This window comes from Pyxicephalus adspersus, chromosome 2 (assembly GCF_032062135.1).
Source record: "Pyxicephalus adspersus chromosome 2, UCB_Pads_2.0, whole genome shotgun sequence".
NCBI lineage: Eukaryota > Metazoa > Chordata > Amphibia > Anura > Pyxicephalidae > Pyxicephalus > Pyxicephalus adspersus.
The window spans coordinates 126,248,596-126,275,049 of record NC_092859.1 but is presented as its reverse complement, the minus strand read 5'-3'; the positions used below and the strand labels follow the sequence as shown (position 1 = coordinate 126,275,049).

General features: G+C 37.1%; 1 protein-coding gene across 1 annotated transcript in view; it reads left to right on the top strand.

The window, feature by feature from the left end:
* Positions 1-26,454, top strand: part of CGNL1 (cingulin like 1) — a gene marked incomplete in the record, with an annotated part of 71,191 nt that overhangs the window by 43,548 nt on the left and 1,189 nt on the right. The window contains 10 exon segments of the mRNA XM_072402328.1: positions 780-986; positions 2,229-2,333; positions 4,626-4,778; positions 9,663-9,833; positions 9,929-10,090; positions 13,118-13,207; positions 19,482-19,565; positions 19,894-20,018; positions 22,031-22,139; positions 24,739-24,902. Coding sequence (XP_072258429.1) covers positions 780-986; positions 2,229-2,333; positions 4,626-4,778; positions 9,663-9,833; positions 9,929-10,090; positions 13,118-13,207; positions 19,482-19,565; positions 19,894-20,018; positions 22,031-22,139; positions 24,739-24,902 — 1,370 coding nt within the window.

Below are 26,454 nucleotides of genomic sequence, written 5' to 3'. Positions count from 1 at the left end.
CTGTTTTTTTTTTTTTTTTTTTTTTCAAACACCCTGTTTGCCTCTTTGGAACCTGTTAACTAGATAAAAGAAGTGACTAAAACTATATTAAATATAAGACCCTGTCAAGTGGTTTAAAGTATATCAAAGGCCAAAACTTTTTTCCATTTTACATATAAAGTGGAGAAAAGTTTGATCGTTTTCTAATATTTGTAGTTCGGTTTACTTGGTGGAGTGATTAGGGCTCGTGTCTACCAGCATTTGTGTCAGCTTGGCTTCAATTTACATTCAAGGCTATGGAAATGAAAAGTTTGAAGCAAGTTGATGCAATGGTCATTCAGTTTTCATTGCTTTCAAAAGACTCAAACGGGGGTCAAATGCAAGCTAATTGCAACTAAGGACAAGTTCAACACCTATCAATGTATACAATACACTTTCTCATTGCACTAAGGGCTGCTGTCAATGAATAATAAAACGATGACAATTTTTTTTGGCAGAATAGGAATAGAGGACAAGTCTTCCAATGAGGACCACTGCCTAAGCTGGGGTTCCCTGCATGTTGGGGGGATTTTCTCTCATTTCCTTTTGTATTTTAGGACAGAAGGTGAAGGTAAGGGGACACACAGCAAAATTAAATGGTAAAATATTCTGCCCACATAAAAAAAAAACTATTCGGCTTCTCTACCTTATTATGTTCCCATGAATGATGTTTTGATGTTTTGTAGAAAACAAGGACATTCTGAAACAACCAATCTTGTTCTCCTACTAAGAAATGCTTGCATGTTTTCTTTCCTGGACAGAATGTGGATGACATCACTATTCAGAAGAATGAAGCAAACGAGATAAGGAACGTGTGTGAAAAAAGAGCAAAAAGTATATTGCGAGAAAATGAAGAGCTGAGACAAAGGATACAGCAGCTGGAGGCCAAAATAACTGAGCTTCATCAGAAAATCAATGAGCTGAACGAAGATAATGATAGAACAAAAGAGAGACTGCGGAGAACGGAGGTCAGGAAAATGAACATCTAGAAAGCAGATATGTTTTCCTAAGACTTGATAGATATGATATGATATTATGTCACTGGCCTGCATTTCATGCTAACAATATATAGTGTACACTAATCTTTCACATGTTATTTTATGAAGCATTGCTGTCCAAATAAATTCTTGGGGGGACGTTATGCTTCCAAAGTTTTGAGATTTCCATAATTAACAGACAGTAAGAAATCAAATGAAAATGAATGTGTCTGCTATTGAATATTAGGTAATATACAGCAATAAAGACTAGAATGGGATATGCTTGGTGTAGACGTATTTTTAAACTTTATTTCCTTGTAGATCTTCACAGTATTCTGACCTTGCAAGTTCACTATTACCCCTAGGATTGCCCTTAAAAGCCCCCAAGGGAATCCTAAATATGAACTGCAGCCGGCCCGCCACTGCATTGAAATAGTGCCACTACTACAATTCCTGGCATCACTTGTGTCTATAGACCAGCGGGCTCTCTGCCTATTGTGGCCCCGAATTGGACTGTTTTATAGACACAAGTAATGCCGGGAATTTTAGTAGCAGCGCTATTTTAATGAAGATGGAGTTTCAGCCCCGCATTGGCTGCGTCTGGCATTTCCAGCACTCCCCCTTAGCTGTACTTTTCCTTGCTACTCCAAGGCATGGACTGGAATGGTTAGATTTTCATAAAGAAAATTGTTATTATTATTGTGAACCTGTGCAAAAAGGTTACCATTGACATTTAACTCAGACGGGTACAAATAGAGAAAGAGCCATAAGACTTTTTTCTAACTAAAATTTAAAACAAAATTCTTGCGCCCCTTTCTCTAATATAGGCTTGTTCCAGTTTGAATGTGAAGCAAAACCTCTCTGTTTCCATATGAAAAGGTTTTAAATCAAATGAGAAGGAAAAAAATCCTAAATTTTTTCAATAAAGTTCAAGGTTGGCCCACAACTTTGTCTTTTTTAAGTTTTTATATTTGGCCCACTATGCAATTGAGTTTGACACCCCTTCCCTAAAGTAATAGAATAGTTACATGGAAGTGGTACCTGAGTTTGAATTTAATTAGCTGATGACTGTTGCTAAAATGAAGCATACAAGTTGTGAGGCTCCATTTGGTTGGATTTAGGACAGGCATGGTCCGCTATACCTCAACAGGCTTTTTATGGAAGTGTGATTTTATTTTTTTTACCTTTCTTTGCATTAACTTTTTATATATGTTTCTTATACCTAAATTGTAGAAAGAAAAGCAACAGCTGGCTGAAGAGTTAGAAGATGCAAAAGAACAAGAAAAAGAAGCGTTACAGTTTTCTAGAGGGTTAGAAAACCAACTTGAAGACACAAAGGTGAGTTGGCCACCTAAGGATCAGGCAGTTAAAGCTTATTTTTTAAGAAGCCACCCCTCTCCCCATAAAAATGTCACTTTCTCTGAAGCTTCCAGTGTTAAACTCTGTGTTTGTAAAGCTGAGGGGTTGATGAGTGAACAGCAATAAAACCCACCTGTAACATCCTCAATGGTTGTTTATTACCCAAATGTCTGGTCACATGGTGTTTTAAACACTTCCAATGAGCTCAATGCCATTAAGTTGTTACGAACTGTATTTAAATGGTTTAATGTCATGGTTGATAGTCTGTTAAATATGATTTTTATATTTGGTGCCAAACATTACTTACCATTAACACCTGTTCAATCTGCAGCGTAGGATTTATGTTTCCTGCCTCCATGCCAACTGCCTTGTCCACCAGGTAAATGCTCAGACAACTGACCGAGATCAGACATGAGCCACAGAATGCTCCTTGTGACTGTAAGTGGGGAGGCCGAAAACATTTGGTGTTTGTACTCCTTGAATCAATGACTAGAACATACTACCTAGACAAACCCACACTCTCCTCTGTTAGCAGTATGACTCCAGGTTTGTGGACTAAGCATAAGCAACCTGTAATGTAAAATCTACTATGGGACAGCTACAGTAAGACCCAAACGGATTGCACTCACCCACATGGCATTTATAACCTTTATCCCCTATACTGGATGAATTCTGATGTGTGGATGGTGCTGAATTCCAACCAAATAAAACATTTGAATGTTTTTTTTTTTCATAAATAATACATCTTGGGTGGCGTGGTGGGTAAAGTGGCTAGCATTCATTCACCTAGCAGCGTTGGGGACTCTTAGCAAGGGCACTATTTGCATGGAATTTGTATGTTCACCCCAATGTTCATGTACATATACTCTAGGCCAGGGCCAGGCCAAACTTTTTACAAAGGGGGCCAGATTTGGTGAGGTGAAACTGTGTTAGGGCCGACCACTAACCAGGGTTAGTGTGGGCGTGGTTTGGGTGGGTCCCGCACACACCCACCAGGGTAACGTGAGGGGTTCCCTGAGTCCGGTGTCAGTCCGGTGTCATGCCTGGTGTGGAAGATCTTTGGAAGACAAGAAACAGGGATTCATCCTTATCCCCATTGCTCTAGATTTAACACCCCAAGCCCCTGCCCAATTACTGCCCCTGCCGTTATCATGTCCATCACATATCCTACTGTACCTTGAACCTCAAACCCACCTAACCCTTCTTTTGCACCTAATTACCTTAAACTTCTAATATTCCCTCTTCTTTGTAAGGGCTTGATTGTAACCATGTTTGCTGTCCCCATGGCACTGCACACAGAGAGCCTGATTTATATGATATAAAGAAAAAAAAGTCTGTAAATGAACCTGTAACACGGCTAAGAGAGATCTGAGCCTGCTACACCCGTTCATTAGTGTCAGGCCTGACTATTGTCAAGAGTAACTGTGATGTGCAGGAAACTTCTAAGAAGCTGAGAAAATAGCATATTAAGGAAGGGTCACCAGGGTGACGTGAGGGATTCCCTGTGCACGAAGTCCATGTCAGTGCGGCCTCCGTGCAGACCATGTTCTTGGAATCAGAGTGGGTGTGGCCTGTGCGGGTCCCACACAGCACACACCCACTATAATGACACAGGGGATTCCCTGTGATGACAGAGGCTGCGGGCCGCAATTTGCCCTCGGGACGGACTTTGGACATGCCTGCTCTAGGCATTCTGGTTTACCCCGCACCTCCAAAAAATTATTTAGTTAGAATAGCTGGCTCCCTCAGAAATTGGTATGTGAAAAAATATTCAACAAACCCAAAGTTCAGCAATGGCTGCTGGACACACTATGTATGTGATGATAATACTAGAAGAAAACTATATAAATAATTTCTTTAAAAAATACTTTTTGGGGTATAATAGCATTATTATTTAAATACATCTTGATATTTGCCCCCCGTTGTCTCTTGCAAAGTATCATTCAAGCTGGAGGAGCATCTCTGAGGCTATCCAGGGTGCATATACATGTGCTAACAGGAAGCGTGCTAACTGGAGGAGGAAACATGATGACTTATCAGTGTGTTTCTGCACACTGGCTCAATCAAATTGCAAATTCTTTGTCAGGAAAGAAAGTTCTCATACATTATGCTTATTTATCTAAGCTGTAACTATTTATCTCGAGTTCAAGTTCAAGGAATTCCCAAATGATTTTTTTTTTAATATCCTGCATAAGGAAGCACACCAGCCTAAAAAATCTTGTGCATGTTATTATCATGTTCTGTTACTGATGATGTGTTTGTGTGTTTCAGAGAAGCCTCAGTAGAATCACTCATGAGCATCAGCAGCTGAGCGAGCGATTAAAAGAGGAATCTAGTCAGAAGGAACAGTTAAGGAACTTAAAGAATGAGATGGAAAATGAACGCTGGCAACTTGACAAGACCATAGAAAAATTGCATAAAGAGGTATGTGTGTGTCCTCATGTCTGTAAACCAAATGTAAGCTGGGCATGTACCATATAGGGGGTAATACACATTGTACCATTTTGGGTATGTTTACTTTTTTCAGAAAAGCCTACAGTCTTTAACAGTGATCGAATGTGAATTGTCCTTTTTTCTATTACTAAGAGTTCAGCCCTTTGACCAACATATACAGTACTATGTTGTGGAAATAGTAGATTAAGTTTAGCCCAATACATGATATCTGTATGTACTGGATGATAAAATCTTTGTATGTGTTGACGCAGAGGAGCTGCATAAATGTTACTGTAAATTTTGGAATGTGTATGACAAGCTATGAAACCCATGTCATCTCTCTTTATGAGACTTTTTATCGTAATGTGTTAAATGTTAACCTCATAGAATGGAAAGACTCAACTTAATGAGTATCCTGTATAGAAACGGCATAACTGCCTTACAAATCAATAAAACAAAAAGTTTTTAATTCAATTTTTCATTCTAATCTAGATATGCTTGTCAGCATTTGCGTAGTGTGCATGGCATATGATGAATGCCCCATGCAGACTACTTCAGTATAAACAAAGCACCAGCTATCCCTGGAAGCCAGACAATGTGTATATTGTAATGAATGTGGATCATTTTCTGACGTACAGTAATCAGCAGTGGCTGCGTGCAGAACAGTGGACAGACTACTTTCTTTAGTAGTAATGGGCTATTCATATGGTATAGTCAGCCACTATTGTGAATTAAGCTTATAAATTACATTTACGCTTTTGACTTTTTTTTCGATTGAATTGATTTGAATGCTTTATGGGGCTTCCTTGCTCTAAACCATGTGCTGTTGAAAAGTTTCTGGAAACATATTACCTATCACAGCTAATCTGAATCTTGGGTTTATTCTCCAGTCTGCTCTGGAAATATCACAGCTGTAGTTTATTATAATTTTTTTTCTCATCATACTTTTATATAAGTTGCAGCTAGTAACCAGACTAATCTTTCTGCGCTAAGAATAAAATGTTTGAGAACAAGCATCATCCATTCCATTAAAATAAAGGAATGAACTTTCCCTGCATTATTGCTCTGGTTTTATACTTTTTCTTTATAGTTCAAGGATTGTAATTACTAGTCAAGCTTCAAAGAGCCATTTTGTAAGTTAATTGTGATTCTACACCGAGCAGCTGGTTCACTGCTCTATTTTTGAACTGTTCATGAAGATGAGTTTTCTTTTGGTTATTCATTAACAATTTGGGTTGTTCCCAAATTACTCAGAATGAATTGAGCAGAACACTTTACATTCTGCAGTGCAGCAAATGTCGCCTTGAATTCATGTTAAGAGATAAAGCAGGAAGCATGTTGTACAGTTTGTTCTCACTATTTACTAAGGGGCTGTTTTTAAGGGCTGAGGTGTCGCTCAAATAAACATTAGGTGCGAGTAATGAGATGTACATTGCCAGTATTTAGCAAATGTGGGCATTTAAATTGTGCTTTTTGTGCAATTCCAAAGAACTTCTACTATAAAACATTAACAGGGCAATAACATGGACATACGGTTCTAACCTTCAAGTTGGCATCATCAGGAATACTTTCTGAGCAGAACTGCAGCAATTTGCTCTGCATGTTTTGCATTACACAGGGTCACATAGTACGTGACTTTCTCATGGCTAGAGGTCCTGATCTCCGTATTTCTCCGAGAAGTGTTGTTCTCCTTAACAGGCATTCACTTGTTCTGCACTCGCAATCCAGATTCCAACTCAGCCTTTTTTTGCACCTCAATAGAGAAAAGCTTGGAAAGGGCCACTTGAGAATTCATTCTAGTTACCAAGCAAAATGAATGTCTGGGATTTTTTTTCTATAAAGTAATATTTGTGTTATTTTACAGTGAAAAACAATTTTTTGCTTCTAAATTTATGTTTAATGCTACATCCCTTACTAAACTTTAGGAATAATTCTTACAAGGATTACAAAGTCTGCCTTGTAAAAGAGCATGTATGATTACTGGCAGTGCATGTGTTCCGGCTTTTCTGCTCTCAGGTGTGTTGGTTACCTGCACCCCCCTACAAAGGTATGGTTTCTCTCTCCTTGTACAAGTTTATAAGAAGAACCATAGTGTGTTGCAGGTGGATCCAGGTACTCAACACAAGTGTTGAATTTCTGCAGCAGATAGAAAAGGCAGTGCACTGGACACTGGAAAAGGATTCTTGCTGGACTACTGTACACCACCCTGTTAAAGAGTTTTGGAGAGGAGCACGTGTTAGTCCAATAGGGCATAGGAATGTCCATACAGCAGATGCAGTGATACTATTTTATTAAAGAAACATATGAACTCACTGTATTTCTGGAAGAAACTTTTTTTTTTTATTAATATTTTGATCATTTTTGCATTTTAAAAGTGGGCACATATTTGGTTGTATATTTTTTTTTTTAACTTGGAGATCCCATAGCTCAAGATTCTCTAAATATCAGTTATGCTGCAGAATAAAGTTCTGGTATGGCATCCGTACTTTTTCATAACCTAATGGTTTTTTAGGAAGTGTTGGCATGGCACAAGATTTCTATAGGTTTGGGAGACTTTTATGGGCCCCCTTGCACACTGGTATACTACGAAAATTTCCAGTCACCATTTGCTGCTTTTTAGAAAATACTGGTGGATCTTTTCATCAATTCTTGTCAAAACTTGGAAAGCAAGATGAAAAAGTTCAGATCACTGGGAGATGTTTTGGTATGTAAGTACCAAGTTGTGGTCAATAGTAGAGACTCCACAATCTAAATTATTGAATGTTCATACTATACAAGACTATGTTGGGATTATATAAGACAATCGAACAAATGTGCAAGTGGAGTTTGCTTGCATATAAACACTTTTTAAATGATTTATGTTTTTCGTTTGGCCACTGGCACATGGAAACCATCCTATTAACCTTGGACTAAATTCTAATGTCCATTTTTTGCTTATAAAAGCAATGTCAGAAATTACGATGCATTGCATAATTTTCCACGATTGCTCAAGAGCATATATGCAATCTGTGTGTGTGATACCAGAATGAACTGGCATAAAGTCTCCGCAGTGCAAAGCTTGCAGACCTTTACTGGAATGTACTTTGAAATAGGCCTAGGGATATCGGAGCATTACAAATAAATCCAGCCTGGGGTTGTTAATCATTATGCCTGGGTTCAGTGTGCTGTTGAGGCCTCAGGTTTTGATATTTTTAGTTAGCTATAAGCTCTGTTCAGTTATTTGGATCACGGACCTCTGTTTATTTCCTAATACACTGGTCTTTTGACAAGGTCATATTAAAATACAATTGCTTAGAGGAACCAAATTCCCTACAAAACTAGAAAACAATTGAAATCTGCATAAAGAAAACAACATAAGAACATCAGAAATTTTTACATAAAATTGGTTTTGTCATTCTTGTACAAATGGACTCTGCAGAAATAAGTAGACATTGTTTTTTCTGATGCATCCCTAAGATAGAGAATTGATGTTTCTTTTTTTTTTTTTTTTTTTACATATCTAAACCATTAACATATTTTTCTCCACGAGGTGACTTTTAGAACTGTGTGCAATTATTATTAAATGATGATCATTAACCTCGTTATGGGTCAAGTTATTAGCACAGTTTCAGTATGATTTCCAGACCACAGACCAGTCACATTCAGACTTCTTCAATAATAATTTGATACTGGATAGTGTGGAGAGGGGATTACAAATGCTGCCAGATTGTTCTACAACCGGAGTTCCAGATAGAGAGATGTTCCTGTTTGGTTTGTAAAATCAAACAACATTTTACCCAACAAGAAATAAGGAAAAAACTACAACAGGAACACAAACATAAACAAAATAAAATCAGTTTGGTTTAATTTTCATATTCTCTACTAAACTAAATAAAATAATTTTGTTTTTTATGTATTGCCACTGGAGAGGTACTTTCCATTCCTGTCTGGTAAAACCTACGTACACACGTGCAATAATTGTCATTGGTTAAGGATCAATCATGATCCTTTCCAATGATAAACAACTACTCGGTGCATGAACAAGGGCCGCACATAAACTCCATATATACAAAACTCTGTACACTGTTCTGCTCTATGGAGAGGGGAGGGGGAGATCCCCCCCCCCCTCACTCCCATTATGATCATTCCTCTTCCATCGGCTGTGGATCCATCAGGATGGTCGTTTGGAGGACGAGTGCTGTACACACGCCAGATTCTTGTCCGATATCAGCCCTGAGGCGATTATAGGAGGAGAATTATCTAACGTGTGTATCCATCCTTAGGTCTCATATTCAGATTTGAAAATAACCATATTATTTGGGTACTACAAGAGTTTACGTTGCTGTTTTGGTAGCATTGATCTTTTAAATTAAATCCATTATTTACCCATGCAGGGAAATATTTTCACTTTACTGTCATCCCCAAGAGCAGCAGGGGGGACAATGGGAAAGGTAGGTGTAAGCAGTAGTAGTATTAGAGGCCAACATTAAAGTCAGTCTGTTTTTACCCTGTAAAGCACTGGCTCCTTTAACATTTATAAATTATTACATTTCAAAAAATATAAGGGCAAAGTAAGCAGTTCTAATAGCAACTGGTTAAACTTTTGTGTCCTATTTCTAACTTCAGAAATATGACTCTTTTCACATAACCATTGTTAAACAAGAACAGGCGTGCTGAATGATTTGTAATAATTAAAATAAAGTGTTCATACAAAGTATTCCTCATCCATGATTTAATCTGCCAATGTGTTAAAAAACGCATTCATAAAAGGGGAGAAGGTTCTAAAGTTAATATAGATTCTTTGTTTTTGAGCTTAGGCCAAGGCTAGATTACTGACCGTTTTACTGGTAACCACTAACCATGACCCACCCATTAAACATTATTATTCTTGATTAGATTTCAGAAAATGTGGAGTTTTCCCGGACATCCACTGTGGAGCTTCAAAAGCAGTTTGATGAATATAAAGAGAAGAATCGGAAGGACAGCTCTGAAATGCAAAGACAGATTAAAGAGAAATCACTGGAATTGGAAAGATGCTATCATACAATCAAGAAGCTACAAGACGAGGTAATTGGCTCAGTTATGAAGGATAGACATAAAATGTAAGGATATACCATGCAGTATTACTGAGGGGTGTGCAATGTTCCTCATTTCCTCCTTAGATCCGTCACTTGGAAGAAAATTTGCAAGACCACCAGAGCGCCCATGATGAGTCGCTGACCAAGAATCATCTTCTGCAGCAGACAATTAAAGATCTACAATATGAACTTGATGCCAAAAACCATTTAAAGGATGATCGTTCCAGACAAGTAAAGTCAATGGAGGTAGTTTTTTTTTCTTCAAATATAAATTAATCATTTCAGAATTTCAAAAGTTTAAGGTACTTTACCAATATTCTAGTACATCTTTTGGAGTGTGAAAGTAAATCCCAACATGATCTAACGCTCCTCTAATCCATAACCCAGAAAGAATATAAAAACTGTAGAACTTCTTGTCAAGCTTTTCTACTCCATTGTTTAGCAGTCTAATAATGTTTTACTCCACTGATGTTATTTTAAAGTGTGTGCCTGGGCCAAATAAAGGTATTTAGTACATCTTGCAATAAATGCACATTTCTGCATGTTTTTTTGATTTTTTCAAATGCTTCAAGAACAGAAAACTATCTGCCTGTAGTCCATCAAACTCTTAGCATCCTGCAGGTAGCTAGCAAATCTGTGTCTGCTGCACTGAAATCCTATGTTGTGTACTCAGTCCTTCTTTGTCTCACCCCTATCGGAGAACAGAATACCCCCCATAACCCCTATAACATAAGGAGGAAGTATTCTAGTTCAGCAGGGATGAATGCAACCATCGCTTGGGATTTTAGTGTATTAAATGAAGCATGGCCAGATCATTGCAGGACATTTGAAGTTCAGTGGATGTCTGGCAGGATCAACCGGCATTTTGCTGTACTTGCAGTGTTTGGGTTTTTGTCCACGTAGTGCAGAAATGTGCAAAATGTTTTTTTTGTCTCAGAGAATATTCAGGCAAGGATGACCTATCAGACATCGTTGGGTACTTACCTTGCAGTTTTTGCTCCTGTCTGTCTTGACAATAAATACCTTGGTGTTCCTACATTGAGATGTCTAAATCAGAGCTTATGTGTCCAGCAAAGTGAAACATCTGCTCTAATAGGGAATATTGACTAAGATTAAATTTTTAATTGGTGGGAAAATTCACTTTGTATGGTGGGAAAACACTATCCTAATTTTGTAATCACTGTTAATGTATATTGCACACAGCATGTTCTGTGCAGCAAACATAGCTTTCTTTCTCACACAAGAAGCTTTGAATTGCTAATCTCTGGAGGTCAATATTCTAAGCTCTGTAATTAAACCACGCTAAATCCTCTAAATTGCTTATGAGGGGTCTGAGGTCCCAATCCATTGACTGATGGACATTTTGTTAAAGCATTACAAAACAATACAGTTAAAATTTACAACCACTGGCTATTGAATGCCATTTTAAAACCCTTCTATTTATCATTTATAATCAGGCAAATCTATAATTAAATTCACACTTTATATGAATGAATGAACAAACCAACACTGAACCATCACTACTTGCTGTCCAGAACAAGGAGTGACAAACAAATAAAAACAAACTGGTCCATTTTAAATAACTTTAATGTAATTTTAGTCTTTGTGAATAAAAAAAAAGTTGAGGAAGGTATAGATTGGTGGTTCCTACTTTCTACACATTTAGTTATTTATGTCGGACCCTCGGTAATGACTTGAAAGAGAACAAAAGAAGAGGTGACTGAAGGTTTTTGTGGCATACTATATATTAAATAGTAAAGATAAGTTTCAAAGTAGGAAAAAACAGGTATACATAGTGAGAGCCCTAAAATGACTGTCATGTAGAGATATACAATATAGAGCATATTAGGAAGCGTCAAATGAATACATTTAGGTCAAATACATTTACAAAAGTATATAGTACATAATAATGAGAACCATTAAATGGCTGTCATGTTGGAACCTTTTGCATGCTAGGAGGTTTTGAAAGTCGTAAAAGTTAACCCAAGCCTAGCCTAGGGTCATATTCTGGAATTATTCTAAGTGTTACATACTTTTAGGGCCCTTTCAGACCTTTGAGTGTGGCTGGGATGCAAATTCTACTTAGCAGTCTGTTGCTTTTAGGAACCAATCCTTAAAGTATCTGCAAAAAATGATGCCTGTCTGCTCCCACTCACTTAAACATGAGTGGTTGGGACTGAAAGCTGCAGCTCTCGTGGGTTTAAAATTGGTCCGAAAAGAATTGTGGGTTATATACAAATCAAAAATAGAAGCAAGGTATTAAAAACATATTAAAGGTTACTACCATGAACTATTTTACACCAATAGTCTATATATGAACATTGCTCAGCCCCGTGCTGTGGATAAAATACAAAACGTCCTATGGGAGATCTAGTGGTGGTTACCTATACTTCCTGGTAGTTCCATGCCTGTGCTGTCCCTTATAGATTCCCAGACATACTAGTTATCGTAAACCAATGAGCATGGTTACTAGATCATGTAATCACAGCCCACTATAGTAATCACATTGTTAACTAGAGTAGCCCTCTAATCTGTAATTGCGCCTAGCCCTGAGGAAATCACATTGACAACTGGATGTTGGTTAAAGACTGTTAAAGTGAACAAATATTTTGAAAAAATATTATAGGAAGTAAACTGAGAAATGCATTTTAAAACATTGCCTAATAATTTTTTTGAATTATAATAAAGGCATAAAAAGAAATTTTAAAAAAGTGTAAATAACAGACTTTTAAAAGTAATGTAAAAAAAATTTATGTAGCCAGTTTAGTTATAGTTATTATCAAGTTAACCAATACATGCTGATGGTGCTAAGTTTTGTCTGTCCATTTAGAAATTTTCATGTAGTCATGGAAGGGTTAAGCTCATCTTTCCCAGCATATAATAAAAAACAAAAATCCTCTAAATACCTTTTTATTTCTTCCAGTTAATAGACCGCAGGTATCTACTATGTATTACCTATAGACATAAAGGAACCGGTTTGGTTGACGGGCACTACTAGCTCTGTCTGTCTTTCATTCAAACGCTTTATTGCTGGCTTAAGAAAACTATAAAAGCACAAATTCGCAATTGTTCCTGTGGCCTCACCTGCAGGTCAGGCGGCCTCCACTTCTTTCATTTTCAAGGCTTAGGTTGTATACATTGACATAGCAAATGACAATATAGATCATCGGATCACTCAACACTCCAACAACAAATTTTGTTAATGATCCCGTTCATTCATCTTTGAATCGTTGTACTAAAACTCCGCATACAAAACTGCTTTGTTTTTCCCAGGATAAGGTATCTCAGCTGGAAATGGAGCTTGATGAAGAAAAGAACAACTCTGATCTTCTTCTGGAAAGGATAACCAGATGCAGGGAACAGGTAGGTCTCTGTTTGCACACAAGTGGACTTATTAAAATTAAATGTCTGACAGAGCAACTAAAACAATTCTTCCTATGCATCACGGGGAGAATGAAGGGATGATCTGCCTGCAAAGTCATATAATCAGCAGGAGGTTCGTTTCCCCAAACCTTGACTAACTAAAATGAAAAATTTTCAATTTAAAATCTGTTTTGGCTTAGAGGTACGCATTTATCATTTTGCATAAAATATGGGTAATTTCCACTTGCAATTTATTTTGTTTCCTCTTTTATGAATCAACCCCATTGCATATCCAGAAAGTTATTACATAACAGTAATGTCTGATACAATTTCACAGAAAAACAGCTGGCCTATTGTCCTTCTAGACCTCAAATCCATATCTTTTGTTAATAAGACTTACTGTATAAAGCAGCAAACTCCAGTGGGAAAGTAGTAGGCAGAGTTTAGTACTGTACTATGTGGGTATAGACCTGCAGGGTCATGCTTTAAATATTTCACTTGTGTCCTAAAATATAGTGGCTTCTACTGACTGTATTTTCAACTAAATAAATAGTAGAGCGACAGCAAAACAAAATATCTGCATTGGGATTGTTTGTGGATTTACACAGCATTTTTTTTGATTTGTAAAATAACTTTGTTACTTCTCTTCTTACATAAAAGTTTAACACTTAAAAAAATGTTAGCACAAGTCAACTGAAGTGTGTTTAGCACATCAAGGGATGCTAAACACAACACAAGACGTGTGAATCCAGATTTCTATTTTTATTTTCATTTATAATCAATGGCTTTGACCTCGCTGTTTAAGTGAAATATTTCTTTAAATGTTCAGATTCAGAAATACAAACTGCAAACTATTTCATCCTCCAGTGCCATGATTTATTTGTCATTTGCTTTTGTAAAGGGAACAGGTTTTAAAAAAAAAAAAAAGCTATGCCCAATGTAGATCAGTCACCAGAATTGTCTCCCTGCTGACTTGCCATGTCCATCCTGTTTCTTCTTGAGGTGGCCATCTTGGTGAAGGCAGAGAGAACACAAGGATTTGTTTCCACCTTAAGCTAGAAGAACAAAGCAGGACAATATTGGAATTGCCAAATTTCACTCTAATTCCCTAAGAATAGCAATGAGAGGCTGCAGAACACTATATCTCACAACTATGAGGGTCTAGGCATGTTCACACCAAAATTCATACCAAAGACTATGATTATTTTCCAGAAACAATTGCAGACAAATGATTCATTTCTATGGTATTACTTGGACACAATTACCCTTTCTCAGTGTTCCCTATAACAGTGGTCCTCAGCCTTTTGGAGCCTGTGGACCACTAAATCTACGGGGCTCAGGACCGCACATGTGCGGGGAGCCGTGTGTCACTCAAAGGGGTAGAAACTTTCCCCAGAGTGATGTCATGATACCAGAACCTGCCCACTCCCCCATCACAGGCTCCAGAGACATAACATGCCCACCGGCCTGACCCTGCGATGCATACAGGAGACATGGTCCACAGCTCTGACTGGTGCGCCCCCCCAAGCGGGGTCCTTTTCCTGACTCCGCTGGTGGGTGCACCAGCCGGAGCCGTGGACCCCCGCTGGTCTCCGTGCTTTTGCGACCCAGCTGTCAGACAGCCGTGGCCCACTTGGGGACCCCTGCCCTATAGCACAAGTACCTTGCTGCTTAGTTTTTTGCACCACAGCCCTGGGTATTAGAGAGCTGGCGTCTCTACATTTGATAGCTGGCAGCAGTGAGCGGTACTGGCACATTCATGCACCACTTAGCTTTTCCGGCGAAAAGCTACTGGGCAGTGTGAATATAGTCTAACTTTAGGATTATTTTAATGTAATGATGGCCCACTATGATATCCAGTGTGGTGCTGCAGCTTCACCATTATTACCGTGCACTCTGCAGGAATGATATTGCCGGCAATTTTCCTGGTTCTGCTTCCTATGATCATAATATATCGTAAGCTTATTTAATCATAGCATGCTTTCTAATGATTGCTAAGAAGCCGCATCATTTCTTTACAGCAGTGGAAGATTTCTGGGGAAATAAAAGAAATGTTTATTGTTTCAATGACAAAACTTGTCCTTCCTACCACACAGAATCCCTTTTCGAATTAAATTGCAGAATTGGGCTGCCGGGACCCCAGTAACAGGAAAGGAGTTAATTGTCAAATGTCTAGCTATGTGGGGGGAGAAAACCATAAACGAGAACCTTCTGGCTGTGGATTTCTTTCCTGAAACCGTGGGAGAACATGGGGTTTCTATGGTGACAACGTAAATATGGCAGGCTAGAGTTACAGTGGCTTTGCTACTTTTTTTTTTTCTTCATCTGAGCCGCGTTCCCAGTTGGATTCTCAGCACCTGTTCCACTCCGTGCACCAGGTGTACAAAGCAAGTAAATCAGAATGTAAAAATGAAGGCCCTTTTCCAGGGAATGAAGCGTCTCACATCCAGGCTTCTTCCCTGCACTCCAGCACACGGCGTCCTTTGGAGTCAACTGTCTGGAGAAATGGAATATGCACCTCATTAGCGGAAGCCCACCTCCTCCCCCTCTGTGGGCCTTCATAAAACATTCTATTTATGAGAAGTAAGATTACAGACTGCTGTAAAAAGACATGAAGGGATGGTTCCAGGCTTCCCGATATCAATAATTGAGAAGAAATGAAATTGTGTGCTTTCATTAACAAGATGATGATAACCAGCTGTTCTTAATACCACGTCTAGCATAAACACGGCCTCTGTTTATTAAATCCATGCCATCTCTCAGAGGGGTATTGTGGCTCATTGAAAATGCTTTGTTTTCAGTGTTCACTAAACCCAGCTGCGATAACTTCTGCTGAAATCTACAATGTTTGTTTTTCCTCCGAGGATGAAAATAATACATTAAGAACGATCACATTCGCTGCCAGAGGAACCTGCTCCTCGGCTAGCTCCAATTAACGCAGGAGTTGAAATTCCCTTCTCAACAGAAAAAAAAAATCATTTTAAGTGGTTGTTTTTTTGTTGGAATGTAAACCTTTATACATTTCAACCTAATTACTTTTATTTTGCGGAGTTCAAAACTTTTAGTTGTGTTTTTTGAACAGTAGGACTAGTGTTTCTTGTTAGCCTTTAGTATAAATTTTATAGTTTTTACTTTATTTAAAAAAACCTTTAAAGCCGAGCAAAATAATTAAGTTATGTATACGTGTCAGATGATTGTCACCTGAGACTAGGACAAAAAAAATCTAGCATGTGCACAGGGATGTCCCAGCATTCGCCCTGGCAGACTGATTATCGACTGTTCGGGGCAATCAATGAGCAGGGTGCCGCTCACTCATCCTTCCTTCCCCTCTCCTTAAAACAGAATAGTACAACGCTCGTTCTTTACCTTTCCCGGCATTAGAGATCTTTTCCAGCAATTGTAATCTGACGTCTGTCCCGAACACTACTGTCTGGCAGAGACCTGATTTTTCCGTGCTGTAGTGTATTTTTTATTACTTACAGGTCTTGTCCCTTCCCCAGCCTGTAACTGGAGAGTTAAAGATGTCCAAATATAGGCCTGATTTATTAAAGCCCTCCAAGACTGGAGAAGATAGACTATCATGGGAGAACTTGGGTGTTGCAACAAACCTGGAATAGATCTGGCCCATAATTGAAAACATTTTCCTAATATTAGAAAATATTTTAATGAAAATTTATTGCAGGTTTGCTGGATCACCCAGGTTCTCCCATGGGCGAGCGTTATTAGATCAGGCCCTATATGTGTGTTAGTGCAACAGTTTTTTTTTTTTGTCTAATTGACTATTTGCTCTTCTTCTCCTATTGTGTGCACAGCAGGTGCTTACACTGCTTGTGTTTAAAACATTACATTTCACGTCTTTATATTTGTCTGACATTGAGCTTTGGAATTTACCCTCGTTAGGTATTCAGCAAGTTGTACAATGCACCCAAGTACACAAGTACCCAAGGCGATCACAAAGATTTATTTATCATTCCAACCAACCAACCATACAGGTCCTGGAAAAATTTGGGACCTTAGCACTGGTATTCAGCAGTACTAATAACTGGATTGTTATACTGCTTCATATAAAAAGTGTTAGGACTGCAGTGCTATGTTCTGTAACTGAAGAACTTGCCCTAGAAAAACCTGGGGTTTTGGGGTTGGGGTTCCAACATACATACATCCATATTGTATTAAAAGCCATAAGGCATATTTTTAGCAACTTTAGATAAGTATCCTGAATTGCAGGTAAATGAATAACAATCATTTTTGTAAATCCTTATAATTGTATTTATAAACTGAGCTTAGTTTTATGGTTTAGTAAACGTTAGTGTGCAGGAATTAGATTTTACAGGTGGCAGATATAAACATATGCAATTTATATATAAAAGATCACTGAGAAGTTTGCAACTCAAAATCTGGCATGCATTTATTGTACACAATTTGCTGCCTTTGATTCCAATTTTGCCTGTAAGTGAAGTCAGATCTCCTCCTCTACATATTATTCCTGGAACTGTGACTTGCTTTAAAAACTGAACATCAGTATGACAACCAGGCATGTACCATTTTATATTGTCAGTCTATGTAGTTTATTAGTTTATTAGGATACATTTAATAACAAGTGTTACAAGTGTAATAACAATAAGTGTTCCCAAAATAATATCCCTAAGTATCATTTAAATGACCCCAAATAGTCTGAACAGTAGCCTTTAAATCTGTCTTGGCACAGAAAAATCCAATGCAAGAGGCTGGTGTTTTGTTCCCACAGTCATATTATTACTGCAGGAGTTACAGAACAGCAGTATAGTACCTGGCGGCTGTTTGAGCAATTAAAAGGATTTGACTGGCCATTTACTTTCACTCGAATTGAGCCCATGTGATTTTTTGCAGTACAATGTGACCTCATTGCTCCGGAATGTGGGGCCTTTTTTCTTCTCTTGTTTATGAATCCTTCAAAAGGGTCTGCTAATTGCCAACTTTTACCATACAGTTTCTTTCTACCAATAAAACAAGGAGTCTGGCATGTCTGTGTATCCAAGGTCAGGTGTTACTGTTTTGGGGTTTGCACATTGTTCCTGTAAATTGTAAGCTCCTCGGGGCAGGGTCCTCTCCTCCCCCTACGTCACTGTCTGTATCTGTCTGTGATTTGCAACCCCTATTTAACGTACAGCACTGCATAATATATTGGGGCTGTATTAAACCTGTTTAATATTAATAATGGTTTAGAAAGAAGTGTGCTGACCATGATTGTATTCAACGTTTTTTTACTATATGAAAATATAAACTTTTATTTTTTAAATCTGGACTGAACTCATTGATGGGTTGTGCTCTTCTTACCATAATCAGCAGGTATGCACAGGCTTGTTCACATGGACTTCTGAATAAGACCTGCATATACACCATTTTGTAAAGCATTTGGCATGTTAAAGGCCACATTAGTACAAATTATTTATTAACTAGATATATTATGTCCCCACTCAATTAAAAACACAAAAAAAAATTGGGAAGTTAAGGTGTTGCACAATACTGTCATGAATTATCGATGGGTCAACCCTAAGTAGTCCCTGTTCGCAGACAAATGCACTATAGGTGTATCGAAGACCCTTTGCGTTGCCAAGTTTGCTCACAATCATGCATACCTTGTGCACCACTGAGGCTCCTTCATGCAAGGAGAGTTCTCTGTGCTCAATATAATGACATGGCAAGCTTTAGGAAGAATAACATCCTTTGTCAAACATTATTCAAGTCAAAATTCCATAGTTCGGCTTCAGATCTCAGCAAAAAATGTGATCACTATGCCAGTAAATAGAAAAAAAAATGAGCAAGCCAAAGTAATACCAGAGAACCCCAAAAAAAGATTTCTAATGATAAAATAATATTTTAATAACTCAAAATAAGTGATCAGATTTATATCTAATCTGTGGGAATAAGCAGAGATGACATAGGAAGCAATCAATAGTATCATAGTATTACATACTAAATTTCATGTTATCTATGGGTGATATATATTAAAAAGAAATGTGACATGGGGGGCAGTATAGGGGTGGGAGGTTTTACCAGTAGTAAAGAGCTCCCCCTAAGAATTGGTCTTTAAACTGTAAAACAATATTAATTTCCTGCATTTCTAATAAAACCAGATGTGAGATTCTAAAACCCTGAGTATATAAATCTGATATATCGGGTTGATTGCGATTGATACTTTTAATTAAAGATAGCTTAGTGTTAAAAAGACTATTGGATAAATATGATGCATGTATATGAGAATAAAAAAAAAAATCTTTGCCGTTCATATTAGATTGAACAGATGAGAGGAGAGCTGTTTCAAGAACGTGCTGCAAAGCAAGATCTGGAATGTGATAAAATGTCCTTGGAAAGACAGGTAACATTTGCTTTGTTCATACATAAACAATTTATTTTGGTGAATATTTGTGCTAAAGAAACTCTGAAATCACCATATGTTTCTTATTTAAGTATTGCAGTGCTGGTTTTTGTAGTCTTCAATATTTTGTAACATATTGATCTATTGGTCTGTATAGCACCTGTGACTGTCTGCTGAGGTTGGGATGTAAACAGGAAATTTTCAGCTGTAAGAGAGTTTGTTAAAAGCTGCTCTGGTTATCGTTGCAGTGTCCGGCTTTGTTTTAGAGCTTTGTGTAACATTTGAAGTTGAATATTGTTTGACCCACTGCACTTTTCCTTTCGCTCAGAACAAAGATCTGAAGAGTAGAATAGCTCATCTTGAGACTTCACATCGATCCAATAAAGAAGGGCTTGTTGCTCAGATGGAAGCAAGAATAGTGGAGCTGGAAGAACGCCTGGAAAATGAAGAAAGGTAACCTAACTTGTTGTTCTGTTTGGGCTTGGTGGATTATTTTTTTTTTTTTTAACTCTTTACTGTTTTTTTGTTTTTGATGTAACCTAGTTATGCTTTATAATGCAATGATTTTTTGCACTTTAATTTGCTGGTGGATCCTTCAATTGAATATTAGCACCAGAGAGATCCAATGCAACCTGTTAGTCTAGAAAATACTAGAGAAGAAAAATAAACAAAGAGGTTAGATAGAAAAAATACTTTTTTATGCCATTCATTGTTTATCTTTGGAAATATATTTGTGATATCCTATAGTAAGTGCAGGTATTATTGCATGATGATACATTTGTAAATGTAATATTTTAAACCTTTAAACCAAAATTTCCATCAGAGTAACTGGTAAGCCTATAAAGAAAGTTTTACCAGTATGCACTGTATAAAAATAGTCAAAAAGATCAAAAATCATCTGTATCTAAAAGAGCCTAAAGTATTACAGATTCACAAAGACGATGTATATCCCTACATCCCTATTGCTTTTTTCATGAAAATATATTAGTTTAGTTGTGAGCCTTCACATAATTATTTATCCATGTTACTGTGCTTAGAAAAAAATAATGGTATGTAATTGCATTGTACTTTTAGAAAACATTTATTTACTAAATACCACATATTTACCATTGTAGTCCTGATCTAAAGTTTAGTTAGTACCCCATGGAAGGCTAATAATTGAAAAAACAATTTCAGTGTGTCATGACAACCTATTACAAGTTTAAATAAGTATAATTTAGGGCACTGATGGTGGTATCTGGATATCTGGTTGAAAATGATAGCAGTCATGCTTTTGGCCACAAAGCAATGAGCTCCTTCCTCGCTTCTTATAAAGCTTTAGTTCTTAAAGGGAAACCAGTCTAAAAAATGCTGTCAAGGATCTGAATATGTATCCCTGCGTTATTGTATTTGTTCAGACAAACTTAAGAATGATTCATATTTGTTCCTTTATTTAGCCCCACTTACAGCTACAGCTTAGGCGTAACAGAGGAGAAAATTGTTTCTTAGCTATTCAGAATTCATAGCAGTGTCACGTTTGAAAAGTCTTGATGCCAAAGAGAATGCACACACCTAATGGGGTTCTGTTTATTGACACTCCATCATTGAACCTGATTTATTAAAGCTCTGCAAGACTGGAGAAGATAGACTATCATGAATGAACCTGGGTGATCCAGCAAACCTGAAATGGATTTCTTAAAATCATTTATTATCCGGCACCAGATCCATCCCAGTTTTGCTGGATCACTGACGTTCTCCCGTAATAGTCTATCTTCTCCAGTCTTGGAAAGCTTTGTTATACAGCCTGATTTATTATTGTGTAAGGCAAGGCAATGATACAAATGCAGCAAGACTGCACAACCATAGTAATAAAAGTAAGTAAAATTAACAGAATGCCAGTTGCTTATTTTTAACACTGTAAAGAAATGCAGAATAAGGAGAACCAAATAAACTTTCCGAGTTCTCCAAAATCAAGGGAACCTGTCCATGACCAAGCACAATCACTTGGATCATTTGTTTTCACAGAAATTGGGACATTGCAGTGTGTCCGCAGTGGCAGCCTCTACATTAGTATTCCACTTGTGAAGGATAACATCACAGGAAGCTGGCATACTGTACCCAGATGTCTATTATGCTTTCCTTTGATTGCTTTGCTTATGATTCCGTTCACTGTGGCTGGTTGCTGAGCTGATGTCTTGCATCGCCGTCTTCATGAACTGTCCTGCTTCTCTGTATATCTCCTGCTTACAGATCATTTCCGTACATATTAATATTTTTCATACACTGCACATTTGTTTCATAAAGAATATTATCATTTTTTGTGTCTGAAAGATGGTGGATAAATAGTTTTGTAATGTTCTAAGCTTGCGGCAGTAAATCTACAGAACATTAAATGCAGCGTACATTTCATCAGTATTCGGAGTGAAAAGAATCTGGCACAGTTTCCAGTTCCAATTTCCAAACAATGTGCTTTTTCCTTTCCACAGGGATCGGGCAAGTCTCCAGCTCAGCAACCGCAGGCTGGAGAGGAAGGTGAAGGAGTTAATGATGCAGGTGGATGACGAGCATCTCACTTTAACAGATCAGAAAGATCAGGTAGAGCGGATTTTACACTGTGCTCCTCTCAAACATTAATTAACGACTCCATGTCAAATTTAAAGACTTCACAGACAGCTTTTGTATTCCCAATGTTTGGCCTTGGGTGACAACATTTACTTTTATATGACAGCTGTTTTATTCTTGAAGCTGTATATTCAGACTAAATGATTGATGTGTCTTATGAGAGGTGAAACTCCAAGCAGTAGCAATCTGATGTTGCATGAAAATACTGCAATTTGCAGGAAAATCAATGTATTTGAGATGAAGTTTATTATAGTCAGCAGTGTGCACAATACTAACATTATAAACTTATACTGGGGTAATTTGAGATTTGTGTTTGCCTTTCCCCGCTTATTGTGTATAGAGCCATGAGTTTCATTCTTGTTGTTTTCTGCACACAAGAAAGTGGTGAAATAGTTGGGTGGGCTTGGCTCAAAGAAAGCAAAGGGCACATGAGGTTTAGGCATTGTTTAAGGATCTTGGATGGCTTTTTTTTTTTTTTTTACTACGGAAACATAATAGATGTTTTTTATTAATATTGCATAAGTCTTTTTGCACAGGTACAGATTTTTGTACGTTTGTACGGAAATATTTCATACATTGGTACATTGGTTTTCTGAGTTCAATTAACCTTGCAGCTGTTAGTAAAGTGATTGAAAGCAAGTGTCTTGTTTAACATCAGGAAATCAAAAGAATGTTTAAAATTATTTTCTACAGCCCAAATATACACAATGTAAGAATATTGGCAAATTGCTGATATTTAGCAGTTTTCACTTGCTGTAACTTCTGTAAATTCTACCAGTTAGCAGCATAGTGGGTGCATTCCTTCGTCTTGTCTTGTTCAGTATGTTGATAAAGCTATTGGTTACTAAACTTTGAGGGACTGGATGGAGGACATCCTTTGATCTTTCCTTATATGCTTTGACTATACTGATCCATTATTTTTCCCACACATATACAATTCTTCCATGCTTTTTAGTGAATAAATATTGGATCCTTTGTGGCTCTAGAATTCAGTTTTTAAATTAACGTGGATCATACATGGTCTGGTAATGGAATACTAAATATTGAAGGATGCATTCTGCAAAGAGTGTATATAATTTGTTAGGGGATAGTGTTGTAATTTTCTGATGATAACCTGTGAAATTTGCCACATGCTTTCAAGAAAGTGACATGTTCTCAGGAAAGTGACAGTTTCTAGATAGGGACCTGTAAAGTGTTACCATGTTAAAGATTCTAATGAACTTTTAAGTTAAAATTCTAATGCAAAAGCATCTCTGTCATCTTACTATTTCGTGATATTCTACCAATGGTATATACACTTCATTGATGGACTTTGAATGGATAATTGTATTACTATAATGTGTAGTTGGTGAATGTATGATCTCAAAACTACTTGGAAAGAGTAGGATTTTTTTTCGGATGATTTATTTCTCCATGAGAAGGAAACTTTAATACCTTTCCACATACTTATTTGGTAATACTTTCTCAAATATGCTGCCAGTTAGCTTATGATTTCTACAAGGTTAGTTTACATGGCTGTCTTAAGTGTGTTTTCTTCCTTTTATACATAGTCACAAAATTAGTGCCAGTGATTTCATAGAAAACCCTACATCCCATCACACCCTACATACTTCATGTATAAATGGATTCTAGGATAGTATCATTGGCAACTAGCTTGCAAAGTACTAGGAATATATGAAATTGTACTTCTGAATTATTTCAAGTGTCTAGAGATGGCAGTGACAGGAGCAGAGAATTCTGCACAATGTATAGAATGCTCCCAGTCTTGTGGTTGCAAGAAAGCAACACTTTACATTAGTCCAAATTTAAAAAAAAATTAAAACTAATGTTTAAAGTTATCAAGTATTTTTGTACTAATGTGTTTTTATGGGTCAGGAACAGTTTCACAACAGGTTTCCATGATGGCAAGTGTGGCCAGGTCATTTACTGCATGTTGGAGGTGATTCAGTTGATGCTGACTTTAAGATTCATAAACCCAGCATGACATGATCCTAGTTTGTTATATGCCCTTTACTATTACATTTCATGAAGATGTCTCACTTCCAAAATAATAAAGGTTCTAGTATTTAAATATAGTGCTAAGTGTGAGCATTGCCAAAAAAAAAAACAGTGAAATCCCATCTCTTTCTAAAGTTATAATATTGGAATGAAAACACTGCCTGGCTACTTAATTAATGCTTCCATTGTTCCTTTCCTCTTGTTTTTATCTATCAGCTGCAGAATACAAACTTGTTCATTGCAAAGTTTAGCGTTACAATCGCCCCTGTCATCCAGTGGTGATGAGGTAATAGGACCATATCAGTGTCACCTTGGAGTGTGTTCAGAACTGTTTGCAGTCTACCTACATGCCTGAGTTTTTTTTCTTATTGTTTGAAATCTTTCTGATTTTCATAAGCTTTGTCCATTAAAGTGAACTTATCTGTAACTTAACAAGCCCACACAAATTCCTGACATGTCTTAAATGTATTGTTATAAATATAGAACAATAGTATAATAGTAGCTAGGCCTAGGTTGAGAGGTGTAAGATTGTACAGATGTGTACTCACAAAATATTTCTTCTTGAAATCCATAGCTAAGCCTACGACTGAAATCAATGAAGAGACAAGTAGAAGAAGCAGAAGAAGAAATTGATAGGCTAGAAAGTTCCAAAAAGAAACTTCAAAGAGATCTGGATGAACAGGTTGACATCAATGAGCAAATACAAGCACAACTTAATGCTGCAAAGAAGGAACTCAGGTTAGTGCATGTTGACTGTCACTGATCCAATAGCAGAATGATATATATATATATATATATATATATATATATATATATATATATTTTGTGTGTATATATGTATGTATGTATATATACACTATACACACACACATATATATATAAATTTTCCTTTTTTGCCATGTGATTTATATTTTAGTGAAATCCAAATTTCAGTACATGCACTATTCCATAATTCATGACTTGGCTCCATGTTATTGGCTTATGCCTATCCATGTTTTGCGTTTGAGCGTTTGAGTAGAAATACTACTTAATGATTGTATGTTCTCCCAATGTTTTAATGGATTCTTTACAAGAAAAAAACAAAACACATTTCTGGTGTTCTTTTCAATGCCCATAAAAATACATTTTTATATATTACATGCCATCTGAATAGCAATATTCTAACAATTTGAATAATTATTTACTCCTTTATAACCGAAATATTTACAGCTAGGAAAATGACCAATAATAGCATGTCATAGCTGTGTCATAATGTCTGACAACCACAAGTTTAAGTCGAACACTTGCATACCCTTACAAGATCATCCAACAGGTTCTCTCCAATGGAAGCTTCACTAGCACCTTACCTTTCATTTGGTCTATTTAGAGGGAAAAGAATGAATCTGTACTGTAGGGTATGGGGAATATGTGAGACTCGTTCATCTATCTGACAAGACTTCCGTTATGTAACCTGGGTGCATGAACAGCCGATCTCAAAAGACTTGTTGCATTGGATCAAAAAGAGAATCCTTAGGCTTGTGTAAGCTCCCAGTCACAACTTGGCAGCATTATAGGGAAGGGAGGTAAAAGCTGATGTCAGACTACTATTCAAATGAACTTCTTGCTTTACTTTTTGTGAGAAAAAGTACAGCTTTTATTTAAGTTATAGCTGTGCTGTGGTTATATGCATTTAAACCCATGCTTTCTTTTGATGTATTCTGTGCTAGATATAATGTATCCATATATAGTTCCAAGTGATTTCTCACTTGGCTGCCGTTGTGATGTTCATAGCAAAATATTTAACAAAGAGTATACTTCTGTTTTTTTCTTTTTTGTTTCTTTTTACTTACTGTTAAAATTTTTTAACAACCCTGGCTAGCTGGCTTCACACACTGACACTGCATGCTAAGGGAGGGCGTCTTGTTATCATGCAATAAGAGGGCTCCATGTGAGAAGGATAAGACCTCCTGATCCTGATCACTTATCCCTGCATGATGTGCAGTAACTATTTGAAGGGTGATGTGAGAGACTTCAAATACTTTTTAACATTATATAATATTCGGGTTGGCGGTTTCAATACTTTTTAAGTTTGGATTTGATTGGCTGCTCCGATGGTTCCTGAAAAAGCAGCTTTTTAAGTTGTGAAACACATTGAAAATAGGGGGCTTCTGGTTATAATAAGTTTATTATGATTCTTATTATTATTGATAACACTGTTTATGATCGACCAGAAGTCTGGGAAGCATGGCTTTGCTTCAAACTGGTTCAAAATTCATCCAATGTTGTCCTAATTTATAGCAATCAATTGTTA